The sequence below is a fragment of the Mesoplodon bidens genome (genome assembly GCF_964165515.1).
Source record: "Mesoplodon bidens genome assembly, chromosome: 11".
In the NCBI taxonomy this organism is placed as follows: domain Eukaryota; kingdom Metazoa; phylum Chordata; class Mammalia; order Artiodactyla; family Ziphiidae; genus Mesoplodon; species Mesoplodon bidens.
In genome coordinates this window covers 46208767-46230404 of record NC_138167.1, presented here as the reverse complement: position 1 = coordinate 46230404, position 21638 = coordinate 46208767, and the positions used below count along the sequence as shown (strand labels likewise).

The window sequence follows — 21638 nt, the reverse complement described above, 5'->3', positions numbered from 1 at the left end:
TTGATTTTTGTGCACCTCTGTGAATTTTATCGTTGAATAAATTCCTAGAAGTGCAGTTGGTGAATCAGAATTTTGATAGAAATTGCCAAATTATTCCAGAGATTGTATCGATTTATTTTTCAACTGTATCCTGATGGTTCCCAATCAATATCTCTTTCTGAAGTTCTAGATTCGTGTAGCCAGCTGTTGATTGGACATCTCCTCCTGTGTGTCCCATAGCCCTTTCCTAAGCTCAACTCTCATCTTCTTCAACCCACCAAACATGCACTTCTTGCTGTATTTCTCTGTCAGAGAATATCATGACCATCTGCCTGGTTGCTCAAGCCAAAAACCTTTTCCATCCTACACTGAACCAGTCATCAAATCCTATCTAGTCTTCCTCCCTAATATCTCTGTTAATCCATTCACTTCTTTTCATCCCTTCTACCTCTATCTTTAATTTAAGCTACTAGCCCAGATCACTGTAGTAGCACTGGGGCAAGAACTAGCCTCTCTGGCTTTTACCCTTGGTTCCACCCTCCTCAGGAAGAGTAAACTTGCTGCACTCTGTGATATGCAAGTGTTACTCCCCTGCCTAAGCCCTTCAGTGAGCCCTGCCACCTCTCTGCCATCTGCTCCATCAGTCAGATGCTGAGGCCAACGCATCTGACGTTCATCACCCGTAAGTTCAAATCTCTGTATCCATCAGAATAGGCTTTTTTCTCCCCACCACATATATTTATTCACCAGATATATTTATTCCCCCAGCTTTGAATTACTCACTGTCCCTTAAATGTCCCTTTGTTCTCCTGCTGCATTTCCTGGTCCTTTTAACCCTGCTCTCTGCCCATCCATTTACTACCCTTTCTTTAGGACCAAGCATATTTCTTGAACTCTTCAGCCACATAGTTTCTCCTCTATTAATCAGTTTTATCCTTACTGCATTTATTGTATATGTACTTTTTCATTTAACCTTGTGAAAAAGACATATATGAATAGAAATAATACAAACCAGTGAACCACGTGGAGAGGATATGGGAATTCCAGCTCCAAGTTCCAGCACAGATCCTAGGGTGCAAAAGGGCATTTCAAAAATCCCATCCCAGTGCGTGAACCTTGACTTCTCCCCTTAACTGGACTTTTGATTTTTATGTGGTTCTGTAGATCAATGTAATTGAATACCTCCCAAGTCAATTGCATTCACTTGGTCAAACTAAAACCTTGGAGAGAAGTTCATTTGTCTGCCAGCCTTGCCACGTTCCATTTTGGTATATCTTAAATACCACGGAAACAAGGGTGCCTAGGAACTTGGGAATCTCTGACATGGAATGCGGCATACTGCTCTGCTAGATTGGTGTAAGGACAAGCCCTGCAATTTTCCACAAGAAGTCAGCTCCAATCCTGTGGGAAATCACACATAGCAAAATCCTTGGCAAAGAACTATACATTTTTTTCCTACTCTCTATGTAGTAATTCTGTAACACTCTGTAATTAATTTTATTTCTACAGTGAACAACCACAGAGTAAGAATAATGCATAACTTGTTTCTGTTCTTGCTATTTTAGGGGACATCACACAGAAGGGATATGAAAAGAAAAGGTCAAAACTCCTGTCTCCTTACATCCCACAGACACAAGGTAGGCAATGAGAAGTGGTTTCAACCTTTTCAGTAAGAATGCTGTCTTACAGGAGATCTGTCTTTTTTGTTGGTTCCTGTTTTTTCCCTCCCTCACCAGGGAAGAGAAGAAACAGAAGGAAGGAAAGGAGGAAATGAATCTTAATTGAGCATCTGCTGTGTGGTAGGCACTTTTAAAATACCCAAAGTCATCAAATCATTTATACAGAACTTGAGTGGTAGTGTGTCTATGCATAGCTGACATGATTCAATGGCAGAAAATTCCAGGTCCTGGAAACACTGCATCTTATTAATGCCTGAGCATGAACTGTAATGGAGAGGAGCAAGTGGGGCAAAGATAAGAAGGAGGGACAGATCTAGTATTGCAAGGCGACCCAAGGATTGCAGTCCCTGAGCATTTGGGGGTAAGAACCCTAAATAAACGTTTAAACTATTTCACAGCCTGACTTATTCCTTCTGCAAAGAGACTGGTGTGTTCTTTATATATCAGAAAGTTCTGAGTCACTTCTGTGCTTAATTCCGGGCGGGTTGCTGGAACCTTTGCCTCTAGGCAAGGCTGTCTGTTTCTAAGTCATCATATTTTTTTTTTTTTTTTTTGCTGTACGTGGGCCTCTCACTGTTGTGGCCTCTCCTGTTGCGGAGCACAGGCTCCGGATGCGCAGGCTCAGCGGCCATGGCTCACAGGCCCAGCCACTCCGCGGCATGTGGGATCTTCCCAGACCGGGGCACGAACCTGTGCCCCCTTCATCGGCAGGCGGACTCTCAACCACTGCGCCACCAGGGAAGCCCAGTCATCATATTTTTAAAGTTACTCAGCCTCCAGGATTTCCTTTGATAGCCTGTTTCTATTTAATCACTTTTACTATAAAGAGTTTTTTCTTTATTTCTAACTTCCCCCCTGCAGTCAGAGTCCATTTCCACAAGACTGTGTTTTGTGGAACTAATAATTGCTTTTATTTCTGGATTATAATCTCTTGAGGACTTTGGATCCCCCATGGTTCTAATAATCAAGCCTTGCACAAGGTTTATAGTCTGTAAATATTTGTTGAATGGATGGTGGAGTAAATAAATGAGCAATGGTGGTATACCAATAGATTTCACTGAAGTCCTTCTTTTATTTCCTGCATTATTCTTGGAAATTCCTCCCTGCAAAAACTAGTAGGTCAATTCAGTGATAGTTTAAAATATCTTGATGAACAGATGGATGTAGAAATGAATTGAGAGAGAAGAGGTGGAAATCAGGCCAGTGACAGCTAATGAAAAGCCAGCTTTTGCTGAGCAAGACGTGACAGAAAAGGGGAGTCCTCTGATTGGCTGCTTAATTATGGATCTGGTCCATGCCTCTGTAGGCCCAGAGATTTACTATAGTCACTTTGTGCAAAAGCAATCAGATCCTGAGAAAAAAACTCAGCAAGGAATGTAACTATAAAAAGGACCATGATCTGTCTCTTATCTGTTGTCAGGCTACAAAGAAACCAAGTCATGTTCAAAATCCAGTTTATCAATTTACTGTGAGAAACCACTGAGACACATTCAAGTCTGTGTGGTCAGCACATTTTTGCCCCACGGGCAGGCCTACGAGAGGAACTTAAACACACAGAAGGCTGCTTAGTGAGATTGGATATGACGAAGCAGACATTTAGTTGCAGCAGGCCAAGAGAATGTGACATAGCATCTCACAGTAGGGATGGTCTTGCATGTGACCTCATGGGGGAAATAGAAGCCATTTGATGGCAGCTCCTTCCTGCTATTAGACTTCAAACTCACCACATTAGTGCCCATGATGTTTATTACCTCCTCCCTTCTGGTTGAAGAAGTGATCTATCCCTCCTAGCCACGGGCAGTCCTTTCACCGGGGCTTTTGATCCCATCTCCTCCTCCCTTTTTAGAAACCTTATACTATCATCCCGTGACACCAAGGACAGGGCAGTGGGAGTGGGCCACCCCAGTGCAGGCAGTGAGGGGTGCAGTATCTATAGAAATTTTAAAAGCAGTAATAAAACCAACAAAAAGTTTGTCTGCTTTTTCTTATCACCATGGATAGCAATTCTAAGTGCTGTAAGGAGTGAAATCTCCTCCCGCTGAGTCAGACAGCTGCACTGCCCCCTCGGTGTGCCACTGCAGTCAGCTCCCTGTCTCTCTTGTACTGTCACTCTCCCTGTCAACCAGATTATTCCCCCAGCAGTTCATCATACTCATTACTGTTCTTCTAAAAAAAAAATCCTCCCTTGGGAATTCCCTGGTGGTCCAGTGGTTAGGACTTGGTGCTGTCACTGCCGGGGCCCAGGTTCGATCCCTGGCCGGGGAACGAAGATCCTGCAAGCTGTGTGGCATGGCCAAAAAAAAATCCTCCCTTGTCGACCACTTCCATCTCTACTCTGTCGGTCTCCCCTTTATGATCAGACTGCTGAGAACTGTCTATATTTACTATCCCTGTTTTCTCAACACCTTCTCACTTCTCAGCCCATTCCAGTCCCTTCTGAAGCTGCTGTAAGTGATATCTCAGTACTATTTGCCACTCTACCTCTTGAAACACTCTCCTCATTTTCTTACTCCTCTCTTCATGTTGCTCCTAGTCATCCTTGCAGGCTCCTTCTCCTCTGTTAAATGTTGGAATTCCCAAGGCAAGACCTCAAGCCCTCCTGACATCTCACTCTATATCAGTGGTTCTCACATTTTAGCCTACATCAGAATCACTGGAGGACTTGTTAATATACAGATTGCAGGACCCCGTTCTCAGGGTTTCTGATTCAGTAGGTCCAGGTTGGGGTTCGAGAATTTGCATTTCTGTCAAGTTCCCAGGTGATGGTTGCTGGTATGGAGAACCAATGCCCTGTCTCCCTAGAGTTTTTCAGCCATCCCTATGGCTTTAACTGTCATTGAAATACAGGTAACTCCCAAATATGTGTCTTCAACCCAGATCTCTCCTGAGCTCCTGATCATAGATCCGACTGCATACTTAACATCTCCATTTATATGTCTTAAAGGAACCTTCATTTCAGCCAATCCAAACATATCCATTAAATTTATGACTCTGCACACCACCCCAACCACCAGCACCAACCCCTCCCTACACAGGTGCATTCACACAAAACTATGACATCCAACATGCTCCCAGGCTTCTCTTCTAGTTTTCCCCTTCTGAGTGAATAGGACTCACATCCATAAGCCCAGCAACTAGAGATTTAAAAGTCATCTCAGCATCCCCTTCATTCCCCATCTCTTGTCTGTTACCAAGTTCTGTTTTCTGGTTCTTCATAAGCCAGTTTTAGTAAGTTTAATTTTTCTAGGAAATTGTCTATTTTGTATAAGTTTTCAAATTTGTTGTTAATGACATTCACAGTATTCTCTTTATTTTTAAAGCCTTTGCTTTGTTTATGTTTTACCCTTTTCTCTTTTTTCTCTTGATCAGTCTTCCTAGAAGTTAGTCTTTTCAAAGAACAAGCTTTTGATTTTGTTGATCTTTTTAGTATCTCTTTATTTTCTGATTTCTCATTTTCGGCTCCTGTATATTTTTCCTTCCTTGCACTCTTTTTGTTTACCATTTTGTACTTTTTCCTAAAATTCCTGAGTTGGATGCTTAGTTTTTCTGTCTTCTTTACTAAGGTGAGTATTTCTCAGTTTGACTGTGGTCAGAGAACATGCCTGTTCAAAACCAAGTCACAATTAGAATCTTAATTTTCCTCCCAAACAACATGAGGACTTTAAGAACAAATGCATTTTTAGTACCACCTTGTTTACATACCCCCTCAATTATTAGTTGTTATTGTTTTAAGTAGTTAATAGTAGTTAATACCTGTTTCTTTGTTCACTGTTCCTTTGTATATCTCACTCCTTCCTCTCAGTTCAAATTTCATTCTTCCTAAAGTCTATCCTACAGTAGTTATGTATTTTAATGATGGTTTCTTAGTGGTAGAAAGTCTCTCAATTTGTGTTTGTCACTTTCTTTTCCCACCTTTGTTCTTGAATCTATTCATGTCTTTCCCAGAAATGGATTGTTTGTAGGGCTGGGTTATATTGTATAGATTCTGTAGCAAAAGAAGAGATTACACCTTGACATTTTTACCCCTTATGTCTTTGTAGATTTTGAAGAAGGCATTTAGTTTGATTTTTTTTAATGGCATTGGATTTAATGCAGATTTTAAACTTACTGAATTGTATTAATGCTTTATATAGGATTAAATGAAATGAAAGTCATTTTAACACTTTTAGTAGGAGTTTCCTACTTACTTCTAGAGGGATTCAACCTCTTTCTATTACCTTGTTAGATTTCATTCCCTCCAGTTGTGAGGTGTGCTTCATTGTGAGGGTGGCTCCTTGAGTGTAGTATATAAAAGTAACATTCTCCACCAGTCTCTCTTGAAAGAAAAAAGTAATACTGCTTTCATCATTGTACTACTAGAACAATTACATGCACATGATTATCTAAAAATTTAGTGAGTGATTTTCCATACAGAATTGATTTGGAGTTATCTTAAGTTGCATATTTATGTGTATTTTAGATTCTTTTCTCAAATGTTACATAAATCTTTAAAATAGGACTTCAGAAAAAAACTAACAGTGTAACAGGGAAAATGGGGAAATATGGAAGAGAACACATGGTTGAAGAAAATACTTAGTGGAAATTGAGTAAGGACAATTTGGGGTAATAATAAACATAGCTTAGTTCACTAACATCACAGGGGTTAGATTCTAAATTTACTGTATGACAAAAATCTGATGTCTCAAAATTACCCTTGAAAATCACTTAAACCTATCAACATTGGAACTGATTGTTGTTTCTTTAGTTTCTACAAAACCCAAACTTTATCTGGTATTTAAGGGCATGCCGTATGAAATTCGTTATCTTGATAAAGGTTAAAACCATCCTCAGGGCCGCAAGATGCTCTCACTATGAGAGGCAAGGGAGAAATGAGGATGTGGCAGGTTCATATCTCCTCGTTCTGAGCCATATGCTCTTCGAAAGGAATGACCCATAGAACACCTTTCAGTGGCTTGGAAGCTACGAGAGCCTGGATATAAAGCTTCCCACACACCTCAGTTATTAGCAGCCTTTTGCAAGGAGAAGAGGCCAGAAATTAACTCTTTTGTCAAGGCCCAAAGAATTGATTATTCAAACCACATACACTCTTAACTCCTCTGTAAATTAGTCGCTCTTGGCCACTCTTGGATTTAGAAGAAAATGGAAGGTTTTGTGCAGGGAGGCAACTTCCTGTAGTCTAATCCTTAAGATGTTTTGCTTACAAGTAACTGATTAATTCCAAATAGCTTTAATAGAAAAGAGTTTATTCTAATGATACCGGGGTTGCTGACAGAACCTCAGGTCAGCACGTATTTACTATGTGCTTTCTGTGCTCCAAGTACTGTTAAGACATCAGGAGGCAGCCAGCATTGGACAAGACTGCCTGGGACCCCCTGGCTTGCTCCCTCAGTCTACTAGGGGTTTGCTCAGCTACAACTAACACTAAGAAGGCCTCCTTGACCAGCTTTATCACAAACAGTCCCCACTCCCATGATCTGCACTGCATTTATAAAAAGCTCTCTCTGACTGTCCCATAGATGATGGTTTGTTCATGTGTCTCATTTCCCTACTGGACTCTTAAGGTCTTTATAATCAGGAACATTCTTTTTTTATTATTATTTCTTCATGTCCCCAGCTTCTAGCATTAGTACCTGGCACATAGTAGAATTCTATAAATGTTTGTGGAACTAAACAGAAGGACATTTAGAATTTAGAAATACCTCCTTTCGTAAACATCTGTGGAGATGGAAGTGTCAGATAATGAAAAAAGCAGATTACTCTACAGACTGGAGAGTGATTGGTCCTGGCAGCTTGTCTCTACCTTCCATCGATCTTTTAATTTAGATCTACTAAATCTCAAGAGACTGTGCACAGCATATTGATTCTCATCAATATTATATTATAACATTATATCAATATTAGCATTCCTCTTAATTTTTATTTTTAAATGAAATTAATGTATCTGTTTACAAAGTCAAATGCTACTATGAGGTTTGTAACAACAACAAAAATAAGCAGTGTCCTCTTCTTCCCCAGAGACAGCTTCTTTCAACTGTTTTAACTGTTTCTTCTGGCATTTACCTCTGCAGGTAAAAGATTAGAATTTTTCTCTCTTACACTTTCTTCCCCCAACCACCTGGACACCACACACTCCCCTTCCCTTTACCCCTTCCTTCACATCTCCCATCTCATACTCATTGTGGGCTGTCTGTTCAATGTATTACTTTTGTTGTTGCTAAGTCAGCAATCAGTGTTTGCATTATTTTGATTATGTAAATATTATTCACAGCTAAGTCACTTGGTTTACTAGGATTACATTTCCTTTCTTTCTCTCTCTCTCTTTTTTTTACAGTTAATCCATCGTTTTATTATTCTTATTATTTTTGTAGAGACAACTCTTGATGTTGTCTCTCTTCCTGAACTGATTGTTTCTTTGTCCTGCTCTAGGCCTTTATTATCATTCTACTGGTGTTTTAGGAAGGAGTGGGGATAGATAGATGTGTTATTCTGCCATGTTTAATCAGGATTCTTTATCCTAACATTTCTATTTAAGGATTGTTCAAAACTTGTACCAAGATCATTTCTATCAATCTAAAAGATCTCAAAGACGTCAGTACCTCATTTGCTGGTTGTTCACCAGCAAGCTGATCAAATGGTCTCTACCACAGCCTGATTAAAGTGTTGAAACTGGGGGGCCTCCCTCCTTTGGGTGGTTCTGAGAACGAGCCCTGCCTCAGCTCTGTTTTGCAACTCTCCGCTATTTAAAACTGCCCTTGAAGTTCAACGGTGGCATCTTCTCTTGGACCCACATCCTTTGCTTTAGGACATTACTGCAGCTTCTGTTTTTCATGGCATTGATGTACACATTCCATTCTGTCTTCGTGTATTTGAGATCATTTGTGACCTTTGTGTATTTGTTTTTCTTCCTTCATCCATTGACTTTGCCCTACTGTCTTTAACTTCATTTAATTGTGTTTGTCTTCTGCTTCAGAATAGGATCTCGCCTTTTATATATTCCTTCCTGGGCTAGGTTTCCACATTATTTTTCCCCTGGGCCCTTACCTGCTGCCCTTTTAGGGGTAAGACATGTCAGTTTATGAATACGCTTACGTGTTGGCATTTTCTAGCTTGCCTTGGTAAGAAGTGCTGGTGGCCCAAAGGTTCTTTCCAAACTTGGATTCCTTTTGTGGTTGCTGCCTATTTTGCTGCAGGGTATTTGCTCACCAGTGTTCCAGTGTATGTACATATGCTGCACTTGCTAGTTGTTCCCCACCCCTTTCGTCCCAGCTCTTCTGAGTTCAGTCCTGCCTTTGAGATTGTGCAAATGTGTATATAACCGAGTGAAAATGAAACAAAAGAAAGCCTTGTACGTTTTATCCTCTCTCTCTCTAAAGACTCTGATAACTCCTCTCAAGGATAGTCTGTGATCCTGTTATTCTTATTGACCTCATGTAATTGTATGAAAATTGTGAGAGGCACAGATTTTTGCATAAAATGTTTGCGGCTTAGAGATACACAAATAAGCAGCCTTCTCAGATTAACAGTTAACCATATCCTTTAAGTTGGTATCTCTTCATTTTTGTCTTTGTTTTTCCCAGCCACCCACTCCCATTGGTGGAAGTGAGGAGACAGAAAAGATCTTAATTTCTTTATTTTAACTAAAATTTTGGGTGCCTGCAGTGTAATACCCAGAGCTAATTACTGCAGGAGATAAAAGATGAATTAAGACCAGCCTCTGACCTCAAGTTTATTTATACTATAAATAGGAAAGATAGGTATACAAATGAGAATCATAAAAGATAGAGTGAAATAGGGACTTCCCTGGTGGCGCAGTGGTTGAGAGTCCACCTGCCGATGCAGGGGACACGGGTTCGTGCCCCGGTCTGGGAAGATCCCACATGCCGCAGAGCAGCTAGGCCCGTGAGCCATGGCCACTGAGCCTGCGCGTCCGGAGCCTGTGCTCCACAATGGTAGAGGCCACAACAGTGAGAGGCCCGCGTACCAAAAAAAAAAAAAAAAAAAAAGAGTGAAATAAGCACTGTAAGAAAGTTCTAAACAAAATATTATGGAAATTCAAAGGGACGTGAACCTAAAGCTAGCTACTGAAATCACGAACAGCATTTTGGAATGCTGTAGAACATTCCCAACCATATAAATGTTAAGTAGACAGAGTGCCTCTTTGTGTGCTGGGGGTGGGATTGATTGTATTTTCTCTATCGTGTTTTGATTTAAAAGTTCCTTCCCAAGTGAGGATCACAGAATAATGGAAAGAACATGGAATTTTTTATTCCAGTTCCAGTTCTGCCCTTTCATTAGCTAGGTTTGGACACTTATATAGTTGCTATGCACTGGAGCACGCATTGCAACCTTATCTGTACCCACATGCCTCATTGGAAGGAAGTCTGCTGTCTTTTGGGGCTTCTCTTTCCTCCTGAATTGTCCAAGAACCCCCTGGGGTATAGGTAGTGCAGGAGGAGAGGTGGTCAGTGTAGCTTCCACACCCAAATGGGAAGAACCCCATTGTCTGCTGCTGCTCCTCAGTGCCTCATGGGGCGCTACTGAACACCGATCCTTACCTTGTGACCAGCAGTGCTGTCCCACTGCTAACCCTGGGTCCCGCATCAGTCACTCTGAGGAAGGAGCCCACTCTGCTCGGCTCAGCCAAGGCACCCCACTTGGATTCTCAGGGCAAAGCTCTTGGTATTGTGTTCTTCTGGTCCACGCACAGCCATTTTCCTGATGCCAAGTGGCCCAGGAAGCTTCAGGTTTACCCTAGGCTGGTGGCCCCTTTCCAGACTGTGAATGCGGACTCTTTCTTTCCTCCCTTCCCCCAGGCAGCGAGGCAGGTTAATCACCCATCCTTCTGAGGAAGCTCTCCTCAGTGAGCTCCCAGGGAAGAGTCTCTGAGTGATTCAAGGTACCTTCACCCAGGGTGGAGGGTGGAGTTGGGAGTGGAAGCTCTGTTTATAATGATTCAAGGTGATTATGGACACACTCTCACTAAATTAAATAGAAAAACAAATTTAATCTGCTGTAGGTGTCCTGCCTCCTTAATGGTATCTATCAGATGGTGTTATTGCGAAGGTAAAATGAGATGGTGTTATGAGTTTAAAGAGCCAGAACTGTATTATCATTGTTATTCTGTCATTCGCTTTCTAAAGCCCTTTAAAGGCCACTTGTTTGGTTAGGAGAAGTGACCTGACCCTGCTTTTCTTCTACAGCCTCATTTTGTCTCACTCCACCTCTTTCACTGTGCTTCAGCCCCACCAGTCCTTAGACTTGTCAAGGCTTTTCTCCCTCACAGGACTTATACAAATACCGCGTTGCTGTGTAAAGTAGCCCTCCCCACCACCCCCCACCCCCAAGCTGAAGCCTGCATCAGCCTCTCCTTTTAACAGGCTCTTCCTGAAACTCTAGTACAAATTAAATTCCTCATTACGTGGGCTTGGAGATCCTTGTCTTTTTCCTTCTCAGCACTGATCACGTAGTAAAAGATACACGTGACTGGATGATCACTTATTTAATATATTTCTTCTCTGACACCAGCCCCGAGACCAGTGACCATGTCTGCTTAAAAAGTTGAAGCATTATGTTCGCTGGTTCTCAGAGCACATTCTCCTTCCCTCTGTTACTCTTACAGGTGAAAATTCCTGTTTAATCATTGGCAGAGTTGAAAGATAAGAAGCCAAGGTTGGCTTTCCTCCATGTTCCTGATTTGGAGATTTTGCATGGTTTTATACTAAAGATCAGCTTCTTTTCCAGGTTATCGTTGTTATTATGTTCAAACAGTAGAATCATGCAAGACTCTAAAGTCTCTTTCTGCCAGAGAACCATAAATTGTGTACATGCTGACCATTGAGAAAGGAGGCTTTGTGTTGTAGAAGAAATGAAAATTTGTCTAAACTTATTGTTAATAAACATTGTAACATCATCACTATTTAAACATAATGGTGACCCCTAGTGGATATTCTGTATAACAGACTGAAAGATGCAGGAACTCCCAAACTGAAGTGGTCACTGTGTGTAGTGATCAGGGAATAATTTTTTTCTTTGAATCTCAAGTATGTTTCACAATAGAATTTAGAAGTTTGGAGGAAGGCTTGATTTATGAGGTTCACAGCTCTCCTTATAGCTGTCTCCTTACCTAACCTATATTTAGGGTCTTTTAAAATTACTTTGATTTTATACAGAGCTCTTTCAGTAAACAAAGTGGTAAAGAAATGGTAAAGTTCTCCAGAGTACCTCATCCCTACCTCATCCCAACTACTTAGGGGATTTTATATCCCCTCCAATCCATATAATTGTATGTGAATAGTTTTTACGTGCACAATTGTAATTATAGACATAATATTTTGTGTTCTTTTATTACTGGAGACCTTTTCATGTGTCTGCATAGTCAACAGTTTTTCACTTTTCGTGGCGTATAATATGTATCTCATCATGTTGATACATAAGTTAATTCTGTCTTTGCTTTTAGCTTCTTACTGTGGTAATGAAACTGTGCACATCTTATTCAAAATATAGAAATCTCTACTTTTGGGCCCCAGGTAGTTCCTGAGATCTGGTTGGAGTGTGAAACCATGGCCAGGGAACGATTCATCTTTAAGCAGCACCTTGCCTGCCCAGCTGACATTGGACATGCTGTTAAATAATGCCCTGCTGGGCCCCTATGTCCTCAGACCTCTTCCTCCTCTTTCAGGAGACCTGAGGTCCATGTTTCCTGCTTCCTTCTGTGATGAATTGGTGCCCTGGCAAGTAAGCTAAATAAGCAAGTAAGCGTTCCAAGATTTTTTTAATCCAACCAGGACGTAGTTTCCTCTTTCTCACCTCCAGATATGCATTGAATTACCAGTTGCTTTGGGGGAAAGAAAAAGAAGGCAATTGATTTTAGAAGATTGGAAAATCCTGCTCACAATGTCATAATTTATCTAGGAAACTGGAAACTGAGCATTATTTTAACCTATTTTGGTAAGAATCTGCTCTCTGTGGTATGGCCTTCAAATTAAGAAAATCCAATATCATTTTTATTTTCTTCTTTATACTTAACTGTTACCTTGATGTTCTATAATGAACATATATTATTTTTATATCATGAAAAAGAGAACTTCTCTAAATTATGGAAACCCAGTAAAGCTATGGAATAATATACAAAACATCTAATCTCATCACCTAGAAATGATGGCTATTAACAGTTTACTGTATTTGCTTTCCATTTTTTTCAACGCACATATAAAATATATCTGTAAGTCTTATGTTTTAAAAAATAAAACTCCAATACATGGAAATAAAAATTTATAAAATAAAATTCATAATAAATTGGAGAGTGATTAGTAACAATCAAACAGATTAGCTACAGAGTTTCATCATTAAGCTTCCCTGTTATTCTTTCTTTCTTCCTTTCTCCCTTCCTTCCTTCCTAATATTTATATATTGATTGATTGATTTTTGGCTGCTTTGGTTCTTCATTACTGTGTGCGGCTTTCTCTAGTTGCAACGAGCGGGGGCTACTCTTCGTTGCGGTGCGTGAGATTCTCATTGAGGTGGCTTCTCTTGTTGCAGAGCACGGGCTGTAGGTGCGCGGGCTCAGTAGTTGTGGCACATGGGCTTAGTTGCTCCGCAGCATGTGGGATCTTCCCGGACCACGGCTCGAACCTGTGTCCCCTGCATTGGCAGGTGGATTCTTAATCACTGCGCCACCAGGGAAGTGCCCTCTTTATTTATTTATTTATGGCTGCTTTGGGTCTTCGTTGCTGCATGTGGGCTTTCTCTAGTTGCAGCGAGCAGGGACTGCTCTTCGTTGCTGTGTGCATGCTTCTCATTGTGGTGGCGTCCCTTGTTGCAGAGCACGAGCTCCAGGGTGCGTGGGCTTCAGTAGTTGAGGCGCGCAGGCTCAGTTGTTGTGGCTCGCGGGCTATAGAGCGCAGGCTCAGTAGTTGTGGCGCACGGGCTTAGTTGCTCCGCGGCATGTGGGATCTTCCCGGACCAGGGCTCGAACCATGTCCCTTGCATTGGCAGGCGGATTCTTAGCCACTATGTCACCAGGGAAGTCTTCCCTATTATACTTAAAGTATATTCCTAGGATTCAGTTCCTAGGAATTCATTTTATTCTTTTTTTGTTTCTTTTATGTCACCTCTCTTAAACCTGAACAAGTATATTAAACATTTGAACCAAGCTTGTTCTGTCAGAAATCCATGTTTTTGTGGCATTGTGTTTTGGGCACCCGAGGAATGCTCACTGAACAAACTTGTCAGCCACTTACTGAAACTGCAAGTTGACCTTTTGGTTTCATTTCTGGCAAGCTACCTTGAAATGTCTGTCATGATTTTAGACCCAAAGAGACCTGGTCTGCTTGGATGACTAAATACCCGAGGGGACTGAGAAAAACTTTGCAGAGCATCATACTAATGTTGCTTGGTGAATAGTGTGTTGTGAGGCTTTTTTTTTTTTTTTCAGTACCAGTTCAGTAGATCTCTTGCCTAAGTGTCATCTGACTCTCAATTCTCATCAGATGTCTGTATTTATGTTACATTTCCTTGTGGTTTGTTCTCTGATAACCTCAAGATAATCCTGAGTGGAAATGTTCGTTCTTTCTAATTCTTCCTCAGATTTATCAACTCCCAGTTCCCCTATCACCTCCCGATCATTTTTTGGTAAAAATTTTTATTTAGTCCACATTATCTTCCTTTTCCTAATTAATTACATTGAAAAATACAAAATAAAAGCATAGTGAGGGAGGAATCAGAAAAAATACATCAGCCTTTTGTTTCCATCCTTCGTGAAGTGAGAATCCGTATTCCTTCTTTTTATCCTTTGGATTATTAGCTGTCTAATTTGAAAGCGCCATGTTTCTTAGCAGGGTAGTTTGGTTCATCCTAGCAAATCTGCTTACTTAATTTAAAAAAAAAAGAAATTAGTGACAGGTAATTCAGTTTTATATTCACTATAACCCTCCAAAAAGGAATACAAAGCTAGTGTTTTTAAATGGGTGCTTTATCTGTTTAAGTCAAACCATTTTCTCTGTGCATGTTTACAGGCAAAGTAGTTCATGTGTGCTAATCTGATTTCCTTCCTGTATGTATCATCTGACCATACAAATAAAAATAGCCCCTTTCTATTTTTTGTTCTCTATTTAAAGTTAATTGAAATATGTTTTAAATAATTTCTCTAGTGAATGGCTGAAAACTTTATTTGGAGGGGCTTTTTGCAGTATCTTTCACGTGAAGGGAGATGATTTAAAAAAAAAAATTAGCTCCTGACTGTAAATCCTGAAGCATTTAGATGCTCCTAAACTATATTAATTCTGATTGCTTTCCTCTTAAGAGCCTTGGGAGAATTTTCATAACCTTTTCAGGTTGAGAACCTGTGGAGTTAGACCTGGTATGAATCCTGGCTCTGCCATCCCCTGGCTCTGTAACCCTAATCCATGTCTCTTTTCTTTTCCGTAAAAAGTTGATAGTGATAGTTCTGGCTTTGTAGGGTTGTTGTGAGGAATAAATAAGACAAAAATTCACAGTGCCTGGCACAAAGCAAACACATAATTGTTAGCTTTTATTATTATGATTTTTTAACATCTTTATTGGAGTATAATTGGTTTACAATTGTGTGTTAGTTTCTGCTATATAACAAAGTGAATCAGCTATACAAAACATATATCTCCTCTCTCTTGCGTCTCCCTCCCACCCTCCCTATCCCACGCCTCTAGGTGGTCACAAAGCACCTACCTGATCTCCCAGCGCTATGTGGCTGCTTCCCACTAGCTATCTATTTTACATTTGGTAGTGTATATATGTCCATGCCACTCTCTCACTTTGTCCCAGCTTCCCCTTCCCTGGGTCCTCAACTCCATTCTCTATGTCTGCGTCTTTATTCCTGTCCTGCCCCTAGGTTCTTCAGAACCTTTTTTTTTTAGATTCCATATATATGTGTTAGCATACGGTATTTTTCTCTTTATGACTTACTTCACTCAGTATAACAGTCTCTAGGTCCATCTACCTCACTACAAATAACTCAATTTCGTTTCTTTTTGAAGCTGAGTAACATTGCATTGTATATATGTACCACATATTCTTTATCCATTCATCTGTCAATGGACACTTAGGTTGCTTCCATGTCCTGGCTATTGTAAATAGAGCTGAACATTGTGATACATGACTCTTTTTGAATTATGGTTTTCTCAGGGTATATACCCAGTAATGGGACTGCTGGGTCGTATGGTAGTTCTGATTTTAGTTTTTTAAGAAACCTCCATACTGTTCTCCATAGTAGCTGTATCAATGTACATTCCCACCAACAGTGCAAGAGGGTTCCCTTTTCTCCACACCCTCTCTAGCATTTGTTGTTTGTAGATTTTCTGATGATGCCCATTCTAACTGGTGTGAGGTGATACCTAATTGTAGTTTTGATTTGCATTTCTCTAATAATTAGTGATGTTGAGCATCTTTTCATGTGCTTCTTGGCCATCTGTATGTCTTCTTTGGAGAAATGTCTATTTAGGTCTTCTGCCCATTTTTGGATTGGGTTGTTTGTTTTTTTGATATTGAGCTGCATGAACTGCTTATAAATTTTGGAGATTAATCCTTTGTCAGTTGCTTCATTTGCAAATATTTCTCACATTCCAGGGGTTGTCTATTCATCTTGTTTATGTTTTCCTTTGCTGTGCAAAACCTTTAAGTTTCATTAGGTCCCATTTGTTTATTTTTGTTTTTATTTCCATTACTCTAGGAGGTGGGTCAAAAAGGATCTTGCTGTGATTTATGTCATAAAGTGTTCTGCCTATGTTTTCCTCTAAGAGTTTGATAGTGTCTGGCCTTACATTTAGGTCTTTAATCCATTTTGAGTTTATCTTTGTGTATGGTGTTAGGGAGTGTTCTAATTTTATTGTTTTACATGTAGCTGTCCAGTTTTCCCAGCACCACTTATTGAAGAGGCTGTCTTTTCTCCATTGTATATTCTTGCCTCCTTTGTCAAAGATAAGGTGACCATATGTGCATGGGTTTATCTCTGGGCTTTCTACCCTGTTCCACTGATCTATATTTCTGTTTCTGTGCCAGTACCATGCTGTCTTGATTGCTGTAGCTTTGTAGTATAGTCTGAAGTCCGGGAGCCTGATACCTCCAGCTCCATTTTTCTTTCTCAAGATTGTTTTGGCTATTCAGGGTCTTTTGTGTTTCCATACAAATTGTGAATTTTTTTGTTCTAGTTCTGTGGAAAATGCTATTGGTAGTTTGATAGGGATTGCATTGAATCTGTAGATTGCTTTGGGTAGTATAGTCATTTTCAAAATGTTGATTCTTCCAATCCAAGAACATGGTATATATCTCTCCATCTGTTTGTATCATCTTTAATTTCTTTCATCAGTGTCTTATAGGTTTCTGCATACAGGTCTTTTGTCTCCTTAGGTAGGTTTATTCCTAGGTATTTTATTCTTTTTGTTGCAGTGGTAAATGGGAGTGTTCCCTTAATTTCTCTTTAAGATGTTTCATCATTAGTGTATAGGAATGTGAGAGATTTGTGTGCATTAATTTTGTATCCTGCTACTTTACCAAATTCATTGATTAGCTCTAGTAGTTTTCTGGTGGCATTTTTAGGATTCTGTATGTATAGTATCATGTCATCTGCAAACAGTGACAGTTTTACTTCTTGTTTTCCGATTTGGATTCCTTTTATTTTGTTTTCTTCTCTGATTGCTGCTGCTAAAACTTCCAAAACTGTGTTGAATAATGGTGGTGGGAGTGGTTCTTCCTGGTTCAGTCTCAGGAGGTTGTGCTTTTCTAAGAATTTGTCCAGTTATTCCAGGTTGTCCATTTTATTGGCATGTAATTGTTTGTAGTAATCTCTCAGGATCCTTTGTATTTATGCAGTGTCAGTTGTTACTTCTCCTTTTTCATTTCTAATTCTATTGACTTGAGTTGTCTCCCTTTTTTTCTTGATGGGTCTGGCTAGTGGTTTATCAATTTTGTTTATCTTCTCAAAGAATCAGCTTTTAGTTTTATTGATCTTAGCTGTTGTTTCCTTCACTTCTTTTTCATTTATTTCTGATCTGATCTTTATGATTTCCTTCCTTCTGCTAACTTTGGGGTTTTTTTGTTCCTCTTTCTCTAATTGCTTCAGGTGTAAGTTTAGGTTGTTTATTTGAGATTTTTCTTGTTTCTTGAGGTAGTATTATATTGCTATAAACGTCCCTCTTAGAACTGCTTTTGCTGCATCCCATAGGTTATGGGTCGTTATGTTTTCGTTGTCATTTGTTTCTAGGTATTTTTTTATTTCCTCTTTGATTTCTTCAGTGATCTCTTGGTTATGTAGTAGCGTATTATTTAGCCTCCATGTGTTTGTATTTTTCACAGATTTTTTCCTGTAATTGATATCTAGTCTCATAGCATTGTGGTTGGAAAAGATACTTTATACGATTTCCATTTTCTTAAATTTACCAAGGCTTGATTTGTGACCCAAGATATGATCTATCCTGGAGAATGTTCCATGAGCACTTGAGAAGAAAGTGTATTCTGTTGTTTTTGGATGGAATGTCCTATAAATATTAATTAAGTCCATCTTGTTTAATGTATCATTTAAAGCTTGTGTTTCCTTATTTATTTTCATTTTCGATGATCGGTCCATTGGTGAAAGTGGGGTGTTAAAGTCCCCTACTATGATTGTGTTACTGTCGATTTCCCCTTTTATGGCTATTAGCATTTGCCTTTTGTACTGAGGTGCTCCTATGTTGGGTGCATAAGTATTTAGAGTTGTTATATCTTCTTCTTGGATTGATCCCTTGATCATTATGTAGTGTCCTTCTTTGTCTCTTATAATAGTCTTTATTTTAAAGTCTTTTTTGTGTGTTATGAGAATTGCTACTCCAGCTTTCTTTTGATCTCCATTTGCACAGAATATCTTTTTCCATCCCCTTTCAGTCTGTATGTGTCCCTAGGTCTGAAGTGGGTCTCTTGTAGACAGCATATATACGGGTCTTGTTTTTGTACCTGTTCAGCTAGTGTACGTCTTTTAGTGGGAGCATTTAATCCATTTACATTTAAGGTAATTATCGACATGTATGTTCCTATTACCATTTTCTTAATTGTTTTGGCTTTGTTATTGTAGGTGTTTTCCTTCTGTTGTGTTTCCTGCCTAGAGAAGTTCCTTTAGCATTTGTTGTAAAGCTGGTTTGGTGGTGCTGAACTCTCTCAGCTTTTGCTTGTCTGTAAAGGTTTTAATTTCTCCATCAAATCTGAATGAGATCCTTGCTGGGTAAAGTAATCTTGGTTGTAGGTTTTTCTCTTTCATCACTCTCAATATGTCCAGCTACTCCCTTCTGTCTTGCAGTTTCTGCTGAAGGATCAGCTGTTCACCTTATGAGGATTCCCTTGTATGTTATTTGTTGCTTTTCCCTTGCTGCTTTTTATATTTTTTCTTTGTATTTAATTATTGATAGTTTGATTAATATGTGTCTTGGCATGTTTCTCCTTGGATTTATCCTGTATGGGACTCTCTGTGTGTCCTGGACTTGATTGACTCTCTCCTTTCCCATATTAGGGATGTTTTCAACTATAATCTCTTCAAATATTTTCTCTGTCCCTTTTTTTTCTCTTCTTTTTCTGGGACACCTATAATTCAAATGTTGGTGCATTTAATGTTGTCCCAGAGGTCTCTGAGACTGTCCTCAATTCTTCTCATTCTTTTTTCTTTATTCTGCTCTGCGGTAGTTATTTCCACTATTTTATCTTCCAGGTCACTTATCCGTTCTTCTGCCTTAGTTATTCTGCTATTGATATCCTTCTAGAGAATTTTTAATTCCATTTATTGTGTTGTTCATCATTGTTTGTTTGCTCTTTAGTTCTTCTCGGTCATTGTTAAACATTGCTTGTATTTTCTCCATTCTGTTTCCAAGATTTTGAATCATCTTTACTATCATTACTCTAAATTCTTTTTCAGGTAGACTGCCTATTTCCTCTTCATTTGTTTGGTCTGGTGGGTGTTTATTTTGCTCCTTCATCTGCTGTGTATTTCTCTGTCTTCTCATTTTGCTTAACTTACTGTGTTTGGGGTCTCCTTTTTGCAGGCTGCAGGTTCATAGTTCCCTTTGTTTTTGGTGTCTGCCCCCAGTGGGTAAGGTTGGTTCAGTGGGTTGTGTAGGCTTCCTTGTGGAGGGGACTGGTGCCTGTGTTCTGGTGGATGAGGCTGGATCTTGTCTTTCTGGTAGGCAGGACCACGTCCAGTGATGTGTTTTGGGGTGTCTGTGAACTTACTGTGGTTTTAGGCAACCTCTCTGCAAATGGTTGGGGTTGTGTTCCTGTCTTGCTAGTTGTTTGGCATAGGGTATCCAGCAGTGTAGCTTGCTGGTCGTTTAGTGGAGCTGGGTCTTAGCGTTGAGATTGAGATCTCTGGGAGAGCTTTCACCATTTGATACTGTGTGGGGCTGGGAGGTCTCTGGTGGACCAATGTCCTGAACTCGCCTCTCCCACCTCAGAGGCACAGACCTGACACCTGGCTGGAGCACCAAGAGCCTGGCATCCACACGGCTCAGAAGAAAAGGGAAGGAGGAAGGAAGGAAGGTGGGGAGGGAGGGAGGGAGGGAAGAAAGAATAAAATAAAGTTATTAAAATAAAAAATATATTATGAAAAATAAAAAAGTAGGGCTTCCCTGGTGGTGCAGTGGTTGAGCGTCCGCCTGCCGATGCAGTGGACGTGGGTTCGTGCCCCGGTCTGAGAGGATCCTACATGCCACGGAGCGGCTGGGCCTGTGAGCCATGGCCGCTAAGCCTACGCGTCCGGAGCCTGTGCTCTGCAACGGGAGAGGCCACAGCAGTGATGGGCCCGCATACCGCAAAAAAATAAATAAATAAAATTAAAAAGTAATTCAAAAAAATAAAGAAGAGAGCAACCAAATGAAAAAAACAAATCCACCAGTGATAACAAGTGCTAAAAACTATAGTAAAAAACAAACAAAAAAAAAACGGACAGACAGAACCCTAGGACAAATGGTAAAGGCAAAGCTATACAGACAAAATCACAGAAAGAAGCATACACATACACACTCACAAAAGGAGAAAAAGGAAAAATATATATATTTTAAAAAAAGGAAGAGAGCAACCAAATCAATAAACAAATCTACCAATGATAATAAGCTCTATATACTAAATTAAGATAAACATAAAACCAGAAACAGATGCAGAAAGCAAACCCCAAGTCTACAGTTGTTCCCAAAGTCCACCCCCTCAATTTTGCGATGATTCGTTGTCTATTCAGGTATTCCACAGATGCAGAGTACATCAGGTTGACTGTGGAGATTTAATCCACTGCTCCTGAGGCTGCTGGGAGAGATTTCCCTTTCTCTTCTTTGTTCGCACAGCTCCTGTGGTTCAGCTTTGGATTTGGCCCCACCTCTGCGTGTAGGTTGTCTGAGGGCGTCTGTTTTTTGCTCAGACTGGATGGAGTTAAAGTAGCAGCTGATTAGGGGGCTCTGGCTCACTCAGGCCGGGGGAGGGAGGGGTACAGAATGTGGGGCGAGCCTGAGGCGGCAGAGGCCAGAGTGACTGTGCAACATCCTGACGCACGCTGTGCGTTCTCCTGGGGAAGTTGTCCCTGGATCACGGGACCCTGGCAGTGGCAGCTGCACAGGCTCCGGGAGGGGAGGTGTGGATAGTGACCTGTGCTCACACACAGGCTTCTTGGTGGCGGCAGCAGCAGTCTTAGCGTTTCATGCCCGTCTCTGGTGTCCGCACTGGTAGCCGCGGCTCATGCCCGTCTCCGGAGCTCATTTAGGCGGTGCTCTGAATCCCCTCTCCTCGCGCATCCCGAAAGCATGGTCTCTTGCCTCTTAGGCAGGTCCAGACATTTTCTCGGACTCCCTCCCAGCTAGCTGTGGCACTCTAGCCCCTCAGGCTGTGTTCGCACAGCCAACCCCAGTCCTCTCCCTGCGATCCGACCGAAGCCCGGGCCTCAGCTCCCAGCCCCGCCCGCCCCGGCGGGCGAGCAGACAAACCTCTCGGGTGGTGAGTGCCGGTCAG

The 21638-nt window shown here is 40.6% G+C and overlaps 1 protein-coding gene across 5 annotated transcripts in view; it reads left to right on the top strand.

The window, feature by feature from the left end:
* DIP2B (disco interacting protein 2 homolog B) overlaps positions 1 to 21638 on the top strand; it is a 239528-nt gene that overhangs the window by 121257 nt on the left and 96633 nt on the right. For 4 of the 5 annotated variants that reach the window (XM_081249860.1, XM_081249859.1, XM_081249856.1 and 1 more), the window contains exon 2: positions 1545 to 1616. The exons of the other annotated variant lie outside the window; for it this stretch is intronic. In XM_081249860.1, coding sequence (XP_081105986.1) covers positions 1545 to 1616 — 72 coding nt within the window. The remainder of the gene's footprint in view (positions 1 to 1544; positions 1617 to 21638) is intronic. 5 annotated transcript variants of the gene reach the window in all.